We start from the raw sequence: 15,016 nt of genomic DNA, 5'->3' as shown, positions 1-15,016 counted from the left end.
AAAAAGCTGGAGTAACTCAGCGAGTCAAGCAGCATCTCTGGAGAAAAATAGGTGATGTTTCGGGACGAGACACATCTTCAGACTCAATTCCGATTAGGATGTCTGAAGAAGGGTTCCGATTCGAATCGCCACCTATTCTTTTTCTCCAGAGATGCTGCCTGACACGCTGACTTACTCCAGCTTTTTATGTTTTTCTTCCTAGATCTGACTAAGGTAACTTAGGTAACTTACACTCTCTCTCTCTCCCCCATGGTCAGGATCGAACCCCGGTCTCTGGGGCTGTGAGGCAGCAACTCTACCACTGTGCCGCATGTAGTCAGATTTAATAAATTGCTGGTGTTGCTTCCAAAGACAGAGGCATTGATAGTATTAGATCAGAATTGCAACTTTCTGCTAATAGAGTCAATTATTAGTCAATTAATAATAGAATCAATTATTGTTGGTGACATTTCACCTACGAATATCAGACTATTTTCGCAGAGGTAAGGGCCAATTAGGCATAGCAAAAGGTATGAACACTTTTAAACATTTTTTTCCGACTATTTTGTCAAATGCAAATACAGGGAGAATGATCAAAGTGCTCACATGGCTCACTCTGTTAGAAGCGTTCTGAGTTTAAATGTTCCGTGTATTCCTTCTTAAAGTATAAATTTTTGTGTGGCCAGGGGTGCGATTGAGAACAGCTGGGAAAGGGCGGAGGGGGCGTCACGAATAACAGCGTTTCCCTGGCCATATTATGGCCCATTCCCCAACCGTAACATTAATCAAGCTCTGTCTAACTCCACCTTCACACCATCCCCCTGTGACATGGGTTAGTCATTGCTGGGCGGGCTGTGGGCCGAATGGCCTGCCAACGGGAGTCAGAGACTTGACACTGAGATCCATTGTGCAGGAAGGAACTGTGGATGCTGGTTTTTACCGAAGATAGACACAAACGCCACCTGTTCATTTTCTCCAGAGATGTTGCCTGACCCATTGAGTTACTCCAACATTTTGTGTCTGTGTTCACTATGAACATTGAATTATTTAATTTTAGGTAACTTACACTCTCTCTCTCTCTCCCACCCCCTCCCCCCCCCCCCCCCCCCCCATGCAGTAAATATCGGTTAACCAGGCCAAGGTTTGCAACGATGGTTCCCCTCTTGGGATCACACTACCCCTAGCCAACAATTGGCCTATCAGGGAACCGAATATAGACATAAAGTGCTGGAGTGACTCAGTGGGTCAGGCAACATCTCTGGAGGAAAGGGTTAGGCGGCATTTCGGGTCGGGACCCCTCTTCAAAATACCCTGCTGAGGTCATCTGTTGTTGGCTCTGATTTGTCCCGGTCTTTTCTTGCTTCCAGTTCCCCCCTACAATCATCCCGAAGAAGGGTCCCGACCAAAAATGGAATCTATTCCTTTTCTCCAGAGATGCTGCTTGGCCCGCTGAGTTACTCCAGCATTTTGTGTCTAACTTGCCGATTCAGACAGTTTTTGATTATCAAGGATTCTGCGCTGACTCTTTACAAGTACCACAGATCCCCACCTTTATAAATTTCTATCTGGCAGTGTTTTCTGTCTCAGGAATTTCAGCCCTTTGTCTGTAGTTACTGTCATCAAATATAGACAAAGGGCTGAAATTCCTGAGACAGAAAACACTGCCAGATAGAAATTTATAAAGGTGGGGATCTGTGGTACTTCTGAAACACATGTTGGAAATTTAAACTTGGGCGCAACTAACATCGTCTAAGTAATGTAGCATCTTCCTGCAGTAAAGTCACGGCATTAGTACAGGCATGTCTCCAAATGAGCCAATTCAACCAAGGGAGGATATTTATAGTGTGTGAAAAAAAAAGTGACATCATTTGTGCCACGTGATGATTTAATTACACTTGACAGTTACAATGTTCATTCAAGATTTAACGGGAAAGCTCGGGAGACGGACAAGTCACTCGCACAAATACTAGAAATGCCGAGTACCGCGGGAACTCTTTATCTACCCCCCGTTATATCGTGTGATATCATGCTAGACCACGACCACTTCACTCTGGTTACATCTTGCGTCAAGTCGCCCCGTGAGAAAGCGCTTTAAGGATGTCAGGTTTTTTTGTACTAGTATTGGGATTATTAGTTTGTTTATTTTTGTTTGTTTATTATATGCTATCTGTGAGTATTGTGTTTATCGTTCTATTATGCTGCTGCAAGTGTGACTTTTATTGTTCTGTTGTCGATACATATGACAATTAAACACTTTTTAATCTTGACTCTCTTGATAATTGAAATCCACCAATTACGTTATCAGTCAACGTATACTGATTACTTTATTCTGATCATGTTTAAATGTGGTAATTCTGGAAGTTGAAAATCTACAGCCACACATTTGGTTCAGGTCAGTATAACATGAAAGAATGTTAATGCAACGTAATTCTTCCACACCCTCTAGAGGCCAAGGTTAGTATAAGGAGCTAGTTGTTGGGACAGAGAAAAGGGACACCATTTTGGAGAAATGTATCGATTTTCAATCAAATTCTAAATTTATTTTAATCAAATATACTTCTTTGTTGTAACGGTTTAAAGTTTATGATGAATCCTACATTTGAGAACTTCAAAACGCTCGGATTAATGGTCAGAGAAATATTAGTGATGACATTGATGGGGAAATGCATTTGTGGAGCATTTCTTTAAAAGGTTACACTTAAAAGTCTTTTAAGTCATTATAGTCAATTAGTAGAATCTAATTAGATTGAGAAATGTGGCCCAGTGGTCTGAATGTATGTATCAATTTCAAATCAAATGTTATTTTGGTCTCTCCTCACTAATAACTGTATCAACCACTTTTCATTTGACGCCTCCGCTATCTATTGATACATTACTTGTCTGCATCCAGTTGAGTTACAATTACATCCGGATATAAATTAGGAAGACCAAAGAAATCATCTTCATCCCCCTTCCCCTCCCATGCCTCCAATTCAATTCCTCATGCTGGCCTTATATCACACCAGAAGATAGTTGATAAAGAGGCATATAGTCAGACAGCATGGAAACAGGCCTTTCGGTCCAACATGTCAATACCGACCAAGATGTGCCATCTTCGATAGTCCCACCTGCCTATGTTTGGCCTCAAACCTATGTTTGGTCCCTCAAAACCTTTCCTATCCACGTACCCGTTCAAATGTCTTTTCAGCATCCAGCCAACTTGTTTAAGCTGTCCTCAGCTCTGTCTCACGGGAATATATTACCAGATAGTCATACATACGGCGTGGAAACAGGCCTTTCAGCCCAACTTGCCAAGACCGTCCAACATTACCCATCTGCACTAGTCCCACCTGCTTGTTTTTGGCCCACATCCTTCTAAACTTGTCCTATCCATCAGATGGAAGGAGAAAAATGATTCAAGGATATTTTCCAAACCTCGAGGAATAAAATGCATTCCTCAGTATCTCTGGTCCATGACGAATCAAAATGGAGAAGTTCCTGAGGCATATGCATGTTGGTTTATAATTTTATTGAAGGGCCTGACAACAGTGCCAGTGGGAAGGCCTTGAAGACCAATCCAGTGACAGTGACTGAACCGTTCTAAAAGGGAACTGGCCAATTTAAATAATGTTCCAAATTAAAATACACCAAGTGCAGCCTGACATTCATGACACTCATCCAGCACCCGAGGTTAAATTATAAGCCTCTGAACTACCTACGGAGTCAATTAAATTTTAGGCTTGTTCGCACCCGGAGTCAGCAGGCATTGGAGTGATGGCTGAAAAAATGCTTGATAGAGTTATTATATCATTAGCAGTTTTGATTGAATTGATTGAAATATACAGCATAGAAACAGGTCCTTCAGTCTACAAAGTCCACACTGACCATCGATCACCTGTTCGCACTAGTTCTATGTTCTCCCACCTTTTCACCCATTCGCTACACGCTAGGGGCAATTCACAGAGGCCAATTAATCTACAAACTCACATGTCATTGGAACATTGGAGAGAACTGGAGTACCCAGAGGAAACCCATGCGGTCACAGGGAGAATGTACAAACTTCACAGAGATAGCACCCGAGGTCAGTATTGAACCTGGGTCTGGCTCTGTGAGACAGTGGCTCTACAGGTTGAGCTGCTGTGCTGCCCATTATGGATAAACTGAAGTCCATGGAGCCTTGAGAGAGAGCATTGAAAACAGTTTCGTTGAAAGGTGGTGAAGCCACACAATAGATGATGGGTTTGAGGCAAGTGCAGAAGATTAATTTGGGGTTCCTCAAGATGCTGAACCGCAGCTTCACTGGACATGTCGCTTTTCATAACTGGGACAGGATAAAGGTGGACAGGCTTCACCATGGTCTTACATGAGTTACTCTCCAGAGGATTCAGGTGCAGCCCACAATGGGGCAATTTGAAGCAGAGGATCGATGGTCACATACAATAATATGCTTGGGCCGTATCCATGCTTGCCTGAAAGTCCGTATGAAGTTTCAAGGAACATAACCTAGCATCCTCATTGTCTCTGACTTTGGTCAACACCTCTCAACCATCCTCATAATAGTGTTGGTTAGATCCAACCACCAGGTCATGTATGGTGGCCAATGGTCCTCTTTCTGTTGCATATGCAGAAGTTATCTGATGTTTGAGCACTGCACTGAAAGCTTTGAAGTGAGAAACAACTGGGTGCTCTGCAGTATCAACAAGCAACTCAAACTGAACACCCTCTTCATTACCATGCCCCCTGCTCCCACCAGGAACATTGTGTTGTACTTCAGTGTTACTTAAGGTCATCTTCACACACCTGTAAGTCTATTCATGTTTTTGAGTGTACCTTTGTTTGCTCGTCAATCCAGGTTTGCTAAATTTAGCATGAAATTAAATTCTAAATGATAATTATTTTATTACACCAATCACATGATGATTTATATGTGCAATATATATTATATTTACAGTCAATAGTCACGCTGCAGATGAGTTCATAATTCACTTTTATCACATAAATCATACATATCTCTGACAAAGACTCACAACATTGACATCTTGTACATTTACAGTTGCCATCACTTTAGCATTGAAGCATGATATGAACTAAGCGCATTTTGAAGTGAGACCAAGTTTCGCATTGTGCACATTACATAGCAATTCATGCATTATAAACTCAGTTATGCCCTTCGCAACATGCTGCGCAGGTTTTGGTTTAGAACTGGTTAAAAAAGAAGAGCAGCTGGAAGAGATCTGCAGGTCAGGCAGCATCTGTGGAAGGAAATGGATTGCGTTCCAAAACATTGACATTCATAAGGTGTTCAAGTGTTAGGAGCAGAATTAGGCCATTCGGCCCATCAAGTCTACTCCGCCATTCATTCATAGCTAATCTATCTTTCCCTCTCAACCCCATTCTCCTGCCTTCTCCCCAGAACCCCTGACATCCGTACTAATCACAAATCTGTCAATCTCCACTTTAAAAATACCCAATGACTAGGCCTCCACAGCTGTCTGTGGCAATGAATTCCACAGATTCACCACCCTCTGACTAAATAAATTCTTCCTCATCTCCTTTCTAAAGGTACATTATTTTATTCTATGTCCTTCCACAGATGCTGCCTGACCCACAGAGCTCTTTCAGTGGCACTGTTCTTTTTTTTTTTAAACTTCAGATTCCAGTATCTTCAGTCTCATGTGCCTTCAGTTTAGAACTGTCCGCTTTGCAAGCTGTCAAATGACTCAGTGTTTTACCTTCACTGCTTTCTAATTCATTGAGACTCAGTAGCTGGTCTTCATGACTTCTTAGGCTACTTCAGTGAGAGTAAGAGTGGAGATGTTACAGTAAATCTCCCAACACATAGGCTCAGATGAGAAAATTAGGTTTTGTAACCACTTCACAGTACCCACCTGAGTAATGTCAGTTGGTTAATGACAGGTTTTGTTTGTGCTCTGGTCCCCTTACCATAAATGCTCAAGCATTTGAGCTATCACATAAAGAATGGCCTTGCTAGCGAGCTAGTGTAAGAGTTTGCACAGCACAACGTAACATTTCAGAAGGATGGGGAATTTTGAGGCAGAACACATAATCACAGTAAGTACATGCATAATATAACATATTTTGTGAAATATTCAGATTTTTTAAAACCACATGCAAAGGAATTCATTGTCATCAACTCACAGAATATCGTAACAAAATTGAACATAATTCCACAGTCGGTTCTTTCATTAATATGTCCACAGATGTAAACATTTTGAACATTACAAAGTTTTGAAACAGCTAGTGTCCAACTTTCCCCATGAAAAGTTGGAGTTCTGGAGTCCAACCAAACGAATGGTGACAGTACTCAATGCCTCTACTCCCTGATATAGGGCATAATAAAAAACAAATCATTTATTAGGATGGTCAGCATGGCCATAATGTATGGGCCTTCCTGAATTATCCTCGACAAAATGGGGGTGGGGAGGATTGGGAGGTGTATTCTTCTTGAACCGTTACAGTCCCTTCAGGTGAAGGTACCTCTACAATACTGTTGAGTAGTGAGTTCCAGGAATTAAACACTGCCACAAAGGGAAAACGGTGATATCTTTCCAAGTCAGGGTGCTGTGAAACTTGGAGAGGGATCCACTGGTGGCTTTACAATCCGGCTCCTGCCCTTGTCCTTCTTGAAGGCATGGCGTGAATATTAGGAAGATGCCGTCAGTATAATTTAGGCAAGAAACTGTTGCGCTATTTGTGCACACAGCTGTAACAGTGCCCTGGCAGTGGAGAGATGTTTAAGGCTGTTGATGAGGCACAGATCAGCAACTAGTGTTGAGATTCTTGGGTTCAAGAGAGTACTCCACTGTGATCCTGACTTGTATCTTATAGATGCTTGAAAAGTGTCAGATGAAGAGTCACTTTACTAATACCCAATGCCTGGCCTACTTTTGTAGATATAATACTGTATTTGTGTGACTGGTCCAGTCAAGTTTGTGATCAGTGATGACCTCCAAGATATTGCTCCTGAGTGAACCTGCAATGATAATTCAATTGAATGTCAAGGATTGATGATAGAACCCTCTTTTGTTGGAGGTAGTCATTGCCTGCATGTTTGTGGCAGGAATATTACTTGTCACACATTGGTCTATGTTTTTCTATCTTGTGTAGATTTTCTGAAGAGTTGAGGATGTAATTGAGGTCTGTGCCATCGACAATGGATATCCCCACTTCTGACTAATGGAAAAGAAAGCAATTGATGAAAAAGCTGAAAATTGTTGGGCCTTGGACATTGCCCAGAATTCCTCCTGCATTGATATTTTGGGGCCAGCATGATAGACCTTCAAACTCCACAACCATATTCTTAGAGAAGTATAACTGTAACAGTTCGACTGTTTTTCCCTCGACACTCATTGACTTCAGTCGTGCCCTTGATACTCTTGGGTTTCAGTTTGATCTGGGCTTTGTAAAGCTACACTTGGTCAAATGCTGTCTTGTTGTTCAAGGACATTCACTCATCTCATCTCTGGAATTAAATGTGGTGATCTATATTTGAACAGAGGTTGGAGGCAAGCGGTCTCAATGAAATGCCTCAATGGGGTCAGGTATGCCCGATACCGTTCGCGGCATGCCTTGTGCATTCATTGATTTCCCCGCCTTGTTAGCAATGGTATGGTGAGGGATATTCCAGTCCACAAAGTGAAAGATAACGGCGATGTTAAAGTTCCACCGCGCCGCATTGATGTCCAGTTTTGACCACATTATCGGGAAAATCCTGCAGAACATGCTTTGCTGGATTTCCACCGCCTTTAGCGCCCCACTAAATCTCTGCACAATTCCACACAAATCTCCAATTCGAACCAGTAAAGCTTCAATTATCTTTCTCATGCGGATAATTAAATCCATGGCTGGAGTAAATAAGTTGACGTCGCGATTCATGCAGATCTAAATCAATGCCATCCATCCAATTAAGAACATAGATGAACGTTGTCCATTGAATGTATTATTCTTGACGTTGTACAGCTGCATGCTGGAGGCATCGGAAATCAGTAGCAAGCATACAAACCACAGGCACTTATCCAAACATGGGATCATAGTTTGAAACCTCTGAATAGAATGTTACAAGCAAATATAAACTGTATGAATCTTAATCTTGGCTTCCTTTGCTCCATTTTGAGAAAGAATAGAACTTTAAAAGCTTTTCAAATTATTGTGCATTTCTTCACCATGCTAAATGCAATGCCATTATTATTGAATTTTGTTGACTCTTCCTTGTTGCAAATGAAGCATTCCATTTTTTTCTAATTTATGAAATCAAATAGCAAGGCAGTTAAATATTTCATTTGTTAAGTATTCATTTTCAATAACAATCACTGACCCTAAGTTCATGATTGGGCAGAATCTTTGCAACATGCAAAAACAAGTTTCCGGAAAAAGGATGTCCTGAAAATGATGAAAACCCATGGATCAACGATTGAATTCACCGAAGCCAACTTTAGGGCAGTCAAGTCGTCTTCATCACTGTTGTCAGGAGCAAATGCACCAATATATGCGCGAATCTAAAATATTTAAAGAGATTGATCGGTTTAAGACATTCGCATTATTGTGCATAAAACTTAAATAAATGTAAAGCAGTGGTGGGATGGGTCAAAGGCCATGGAGTATGAAGGAGAAATCATGCTTGACTAATCTTTTGGAATTTTTGGAGGATGTAACAAGTAGGATGGATAAGGGAGAGCCAGTAGATGTGGTGTGTCTGGGCTTTCAAAAAGCCTTTGACAAGGTCCCACACAAGATACTAGTGTGCAAAATTAGAGAACATGGTATTGGGGGTAGGGTATTGAAATGGATAGAGACCTGGTTGGCTGGCAGGAAGCAAAGAGTAGGAATTAATGGGTCCTTTTCAGAATAGCAGGCCGTGACTAGTGTGGTGCCGCAAGGCTCGGTGCTGGGACCCCGGTTATTTACAATATATATTAACAATTTACACGAGGGAATTAAATTAACATCTCTAAAGTTTGCGGATGATACAAAGCTGGGTGACAGTGTGAGCTGTGAGTAGGATGCTATGAGGCTGCAGGGTGACTTGGATAGGTTGGGTGAGTGGGCAGAAGCATGGCAGATGCAGTATAATGTGGATAAATGTGAGGTTATCCACTTTGGTGGCAAGACCAGCAAGGCAGATTATTATCTGAATTGTGTCAGATTAGGAGAAAGTGAGGTCAATGAGACCTGGGTGTGCTTGTACATCAGTCATTGAAAGTAAGCATGCAGGCCCAGCAGGCAGTGAAGAAAGCTAATGGCATGTTGGCCTGCATTGCGAGAGAAGTTGAGTTTAAGAGCAAGGAGGTCCTACTGCAGTTTTACAGGGCCCTGGTGAGACCGCACCTGGACTATTGTGTGCAATTCTGGTCCTCTAATTTGAGGAAGGACATTATTGTTATTGAGGGAGTGTAGCGTAGGTTCACCGGGTTAATTCCCGGGATGGCTGGACTGACATATGATGAAAGAATGGGTCAACAGGACTTGTATTCGCTGGAATTTAGAATGATGAGACGGTATCCTATAGAAATATATAAAATTCTTAGTTGATTAGACAGGGTAGATGCAGGAAAAATATTCCTGATATTGGGGGAGTCCAGAACCAGGGGTCACAGTTTCAGAATAAGGAGTAGGCCATTTATGACTGAGATGAGGAAAACCTTTTCATCCAGAGAGTTGTGAATCTGTGGAATTCTCTGCCGCGGAAGGCAGTGGAGGCCAATTCATTGGATGTTTTCAAGAGAGAATTAGACTTAGCTCTTAGGGTTAAGGGAATCAAGGTATATGGGGAAAAAGCTGGAATGGGATATTGATTTTAGATGATCAGCCATGATCATATTGAATGACGGTGTTGGCTCGAAGGGCTGAATGGCCTACTCCTGCACATATTGTCTATGTTTCTATGTTTACTTCCTGTGAAGAAATGTCTTAAAGGCACTGCTGTCAGTCAGATCTGGTAGAATAGACAACACATGTTTCTGGAACAAGGTAATAGAAATAAGTCAGCAACATTTTACTTATTGTTGCAAACACAATAGGTTCAAACTATTTTTGCAGTCATTTAAGGTAATAGGAGGATTAAACATTTTCATTTACAATTAATTAAACTGAAATTGTTCTTCATTTCACAAGTGTTACAAAGGTATTTGACTCACTGGCTTTCCAATATGATTCCCGACCTTCTCTCAGCACTAATTGTCTTTCTTCCACCACAATGTCATTGTGGCTCTTCCTCTGTCTCATTTGAGCAAACGCATCAGCTGAGAAAGCCTGAGCTATAGGGAGAGGTTGGGCAGACTAGGACTTTTTTGGTTTAGTTTAGTTTAGAGGTACAGCACGGAAACAGGTCCTCCGGCCCACTGAGTCTACGCCGACCAACGATCCCCACAGACTAACACTTTCCTACATGAGGGACAATTTATAGACAATAGACAGCAGCCAATAGGTGCACGAGTAGGCTATTCGGCCCTTCGAGCCAGCACCGCCTTTCAATGTGATCACGTCTGATCATCCACAATCAGTACCCTGTTCCTGCCTTCTCCCCATAAATTGTAAATTTATTTATAAATTTACAATTTATTTTACCAAAGCCAGTTAACCTGCATGTCTTCGGAGCGTGGGAGGAAACCGGAGCACCCGAAGAAAGCCCACGCAGGTCGCAGGGAGAATATACAAATTCCGTACAGACAGCACCGGCAGTCAGGAGCGAACGTGGGTCTCTGGCACTATAAGGCAACAAATCTACCACTGCGTCGCTGTGCTCTACCTCCGAACTTCATTCCTTTGAGCTGAGGAAGCTGAGGGGTAGTCTTTCGCAGGTGTGTAAAATCAAGAAGGGAACAGATAGGGTGAATGCACAGTCATTTACCCAGGGTAGAGGAATCGAGAACTAGAGGACATAGGTTTAAGGTGAGAGGGTAATATTAGGAAACTGGGGGCAGGTTTTTCACAAAGAGGGTTGTGGTATATTGAACGAGCCGTCTGACGAAGTAATTGAGGCAGGTACAATAACCAAATATAAAAGATAGTTGGGCAGGTGTATGGATAGGAAAGGTTTAGAGGGTTAAGGGCCAGATGCAGGAAAATGGGACTGGTTTAGCTGTGGCATCTTGGTCAGCGCGGAGGAGCCGTTTCACTGCTGTATGACTCTGTAACAAAGAGCTTCATCATTCAACAAATCCATGGCTAATCTGTGTTGTAATTTCATTTTCTAGTCTTTGACTGTTAATAGTTTAGTTTCATTCAGAGATACAGCACACCAAGTCCACGCCAACCAGCGATCCCCACACAATTAACACAATCATACACACACTAGGGGCAATTTACAATTATATCATACCAAACCTGTACATCTTTGGAGCGTGTGAGGAAACCAGAGCTCCCGAAGAAAACCCACGCAGGACAGGGGGAGAACGTACAAACTCCGTACAGACCTGTAGCACCCGTAGTCAGGTCTCTGATGCTGCAAGGCAGTAACTCTACCACTGCACCTCTGTTGGGAATATTTATGTGAGGATTCATTCAAAAGTCTCTTCATCCAATTCCCATGGTTTCCACTCCAAATCTTCCCACTAACAGAGGGAAAAATGAACACAAAAACCCCCCAGCAGAGATGCACAAGAATAGGGACACAAGAGACTTCAGATGCTCGAAAGTGGAGGAAAAATTATACCAGGACCTTAGGTAGGGTTTCAACCAGAAACATCAACCATCAAGAATCAAGAGATTTCCTCTGCCTCCACAAATGCTGCTTGAGCTGCTGAGTTCTTCTTGCTATTTATTTTTTGCTCTAAGAGAAAAGTGTTTTCACCCTACAGCAAAACAGTACATGTCCTGACCGAAAGTCAGATGATTCATTTGTTTAAGAAAACAAATGCCAGGGTTCATTCTTCATGTCCGCACCAGCGATAGCAAGCTCCATTTCATACCACACCCTCTTCCAAGAAAGTAATTTAATAGTAAGATTAAACGAGAACTTACCAGTTTGAAATTTGATCTTTATTTTATGAGGGGTTACGATGAGGGATTACGTGAAGAATCCCGCCAGCCCGCATGCGCGTCAATCTTCGAAGCAGCGGTGTGAAGTCACAGATAGCAGTTTTTGAACTGATGATAGTAAGATTCGAGTAATCCCTCATCGTAACTCCTCATAAAATAAAGATCAAACTTCAAATTGGTAAATTCTCGTCTAATCTTACTATTTTACTTCGGAGTCACGTGAGTGACTACGTGAAGATTTTGAAGCTCTGTGACTTCATGCCGTGGAACGAGTCCATGCGTCACACACTGCATGATTGACCAAGGAGGAGTGGAAAATCAAGTATTCAGTCATGACAAATTTTGAACATGCTGAAAAATATTTAATGGACAAAATTATAATAGAAAACCCCCTCTTACACTCGAGAGGGGTTTACAAAACAGAACTTAAAATAGAGTTTGCAAAAACACTCGACATGGCTACAGGTTTATTGTAAAACGTCTGGAACGTGCGTTCTGAGGACCATCCTGCGGCCGCTAGGATTTGGTCCAATGGGACATCCAGGATCCTTGCTGCGGACGTAGTTGCAGCCCTGGTGGAATGAGATTTGAATACATCAGTGTCTATACCAGTATCAGCCGGTACATGCTTTAACCACCTGGAGATGGTCTGTGCTGAAACCTTTTTATGTGGTTTCTTGTGACTGATAAATAATGTTAGTTCTGACCCCCTAAGAACCTTGGTTGTTTTAATATATTGGTGGAGGTGTGTGACCACACCTAATCGGGGGTCCAAGGGGTATGCCATAAATTGTAGTTTAAGACCGGAAACACCAGGTCTGCTCTGTTTAATTAGATCATATACAAAAAACGTTATACCACTGGCAGAAATCACCATCCTATCCAGACGCAGTTTCTGTAATGACTGGACCCGTTGAGCTGATACTAAAGCCACGAGCATCACTACTTTGTAAGTGAGCCGGAGAAGGGACGGGTGTAGCTGGAGCCCATTGGCAAAGTAGTGTTAAAACCACACCTACATCCCATATTTTGATATACCTGGGCCTGGGAGGGTTTACGTTAAAAAATACCCCTCATGAATCTGGATATTAATGGATGGGACCCAACAGAGCGACCTGAGCTTGGCAACAAATATGATGACAACGCACTTCTGGCACAATTCACTGTAGCTCAACCTCTCGTCAAAGTGAAGTTTTGAGAGAAATTCCAGAATGTTGGTTATGTGCGCTGTCTCATACGTGATGTTAGTTTGCAAACAGAGCTCTTCCCATTTCTTTATGTAGGAGATATATTGTTTTTTTAGTGCTGTCTCTCCAGGCCATAGTTAGTACATCCACTGTACAGTCAGCTAATCCAATCCCAAGAAAGGGTCTTCTTAGAATCTGCAAACCAATAAGTTTTAGCTGATCGTGTAGGGGATGTTCGTCCCCAGTGATTGGGTGGATAGCAGATTCAGCATTTAGGAACCTCCATAAGGGTTCCATGATCACACCCAGAATGAATGGATACCATGGCTTAGTGGCCCTATCAGGGCTATCAGAATGCCCGAGCCAGAGCCTTGTTTGACTTTAAGCAGGCATTGACAGACAAGGCAGGATGGGTAGAACAGAGAAACCTTATTCATCCCAATGCAGCGAGAATGCATCAATCGCTACTGCCCTCGAGTCTGGTTTGCAACCAATATACCTTGGTAATCTTTAGTCAAGTGAAGTCGTCACATTTATTTATATAGCACATTTAAAAAACTCGTTGGCCACAGTGCTTTACATTTGCTATAAGAATAGTATAAACATACAAACTACATACATATATACAAAATAGCCCTCGCTCAGTGGACGTCAGGAAAGGCTTGGGAGTATGGATACGTTTTTTGTCTTGACTTCAAGGAGTCGATGGAAGGGGCAGTTCTGATGGGAAGGGGGATGCTGTTCCACAGTCTAGGAGCTGCAACCGCAAAGGCGCGGTCGCCCCTAAGCTTATGCCTAGACCGCGGGATATTCAGTAACCCCAAGTTGGCCGATTTGAGGGACCTGGAGGTGTAGTGGTGGGTGAGAAGACTTTTAATGTAGGAGGGGGCAAGCCCATTGAGGGCTTTGTAGACATAGAGGAGGGTCTTGAAATGTATACGGAACTGCACAGGGAGCCAGTGGAGAGAGGCCAGGATCGACTTAAGTCTGAACACAACAAACTTATATCCGGTGTTGCATACCTAGAGATAACTCCAATTATTATTATTACTATTATTATTTGTGACAAGGCAGAGTTACAGAGATGTTTCAACTTAGATTGAGCTGGATGGATGAGAAAATCCCAAATTGCTCGAACAAGCGTTTGGTGGTTGAAACTGCTACTCATTAGCCATTGCTTTAAACTGCCATGGCTGCCATTCAGTTGAATTTAGTTATTCCAGTGATCCTATAAACAGGCACCAAATAGTATAAACAAACGTGATGTATATCCAAACTCCAAACTGAACGTAATTTCCCACCAACATGTGATTGTGCCACACTCCGCATATTTAGAGAAAACCAGACCACCTACCTGGCTCTGTCAGTCCTTGAGCTAATACTGGCTCCTGGAGACGGTCTGCTGCTAGCAGAGGCATATGGGTGCTGCTGTCGGAATGCTGATGGTCTGTCTGCATGTGGAGCTCTGGGTAGCCTCACCGCCTTTGACTCATCGTTCAACTCAGAGCCAATGCGTCTTGTTGAACCTCTGACAGGGAGCTTGCATTTACAGACCTGGCGAAGGCAGTGACTCCAGCAGTTAGCAGGTTTAGGATTCTTTGGAGTTTGACCTCCTGAGTCTTAATGCCTCCTCCCAAGTAACTCCAAATAGAGTTGTTGACTTTTGGGACTCTTATAATAATAATAATAATAATAATAATAATAATAATAATAATAAGTTTATTTATATAGCACATTTATAGTCAATTTTCATTGACCCCAAAGTGCTTTACATAATTTAAAAATCAGTTCCATACAAAGCATAAAGATGGGTTAACAAAATAATAAAATGCATAAACAGGACACAACATGTAACATAAACATCCACCACAGCA

At 42.2% G+C, this 15,016-nt stretch overlaps 1 protein-coding gene across 1 annotated transcript in view; it reads right to left on the bottom strand.

Annotated features, from left to right (window-relative positions):
- Window positions 1-3,809: 3,809 nt before the first annotated feature.
- The window catches only part of LOC129700162 (prostaglandin D2 receptor-like), a 43,946-nt gene continuing 32,739 nt past the window's right edge, over window positions 3,810-15,016 (bottom strand). Inside the window, exon 2 of the mRNA XM_055640412.1 lies at window positions 3,810-8,474. Within this exon, the coding sequence (XP_055496387.1) occupies window positions 8,301-8,474 (174 nt within the window). The 3' untranslated portion in view covers window positions 3,810-8,300. The remainder of the gene's footprint in view (window positions 8,475-15,016) is intronic.

This window comes from Leucoraja erinacea, chromosome 9 (assembly GCF_028641065.1).
Source record: "Leucoraja erinacea ecotype New England chromosome 9, Leri_hhj_1, whole genome shotgun sequence".
Taxonomy (NCBI): domain Eukaryota; kingdom Metazoa; phylum Chordata; class Chondrichthyes; order Rajiformes; family Rajidae; genus Leucoraja; species Leucoraja erinaceus.
This window is presented reverse-complemented; position numbering and strand designations above follow the sequence as displayed.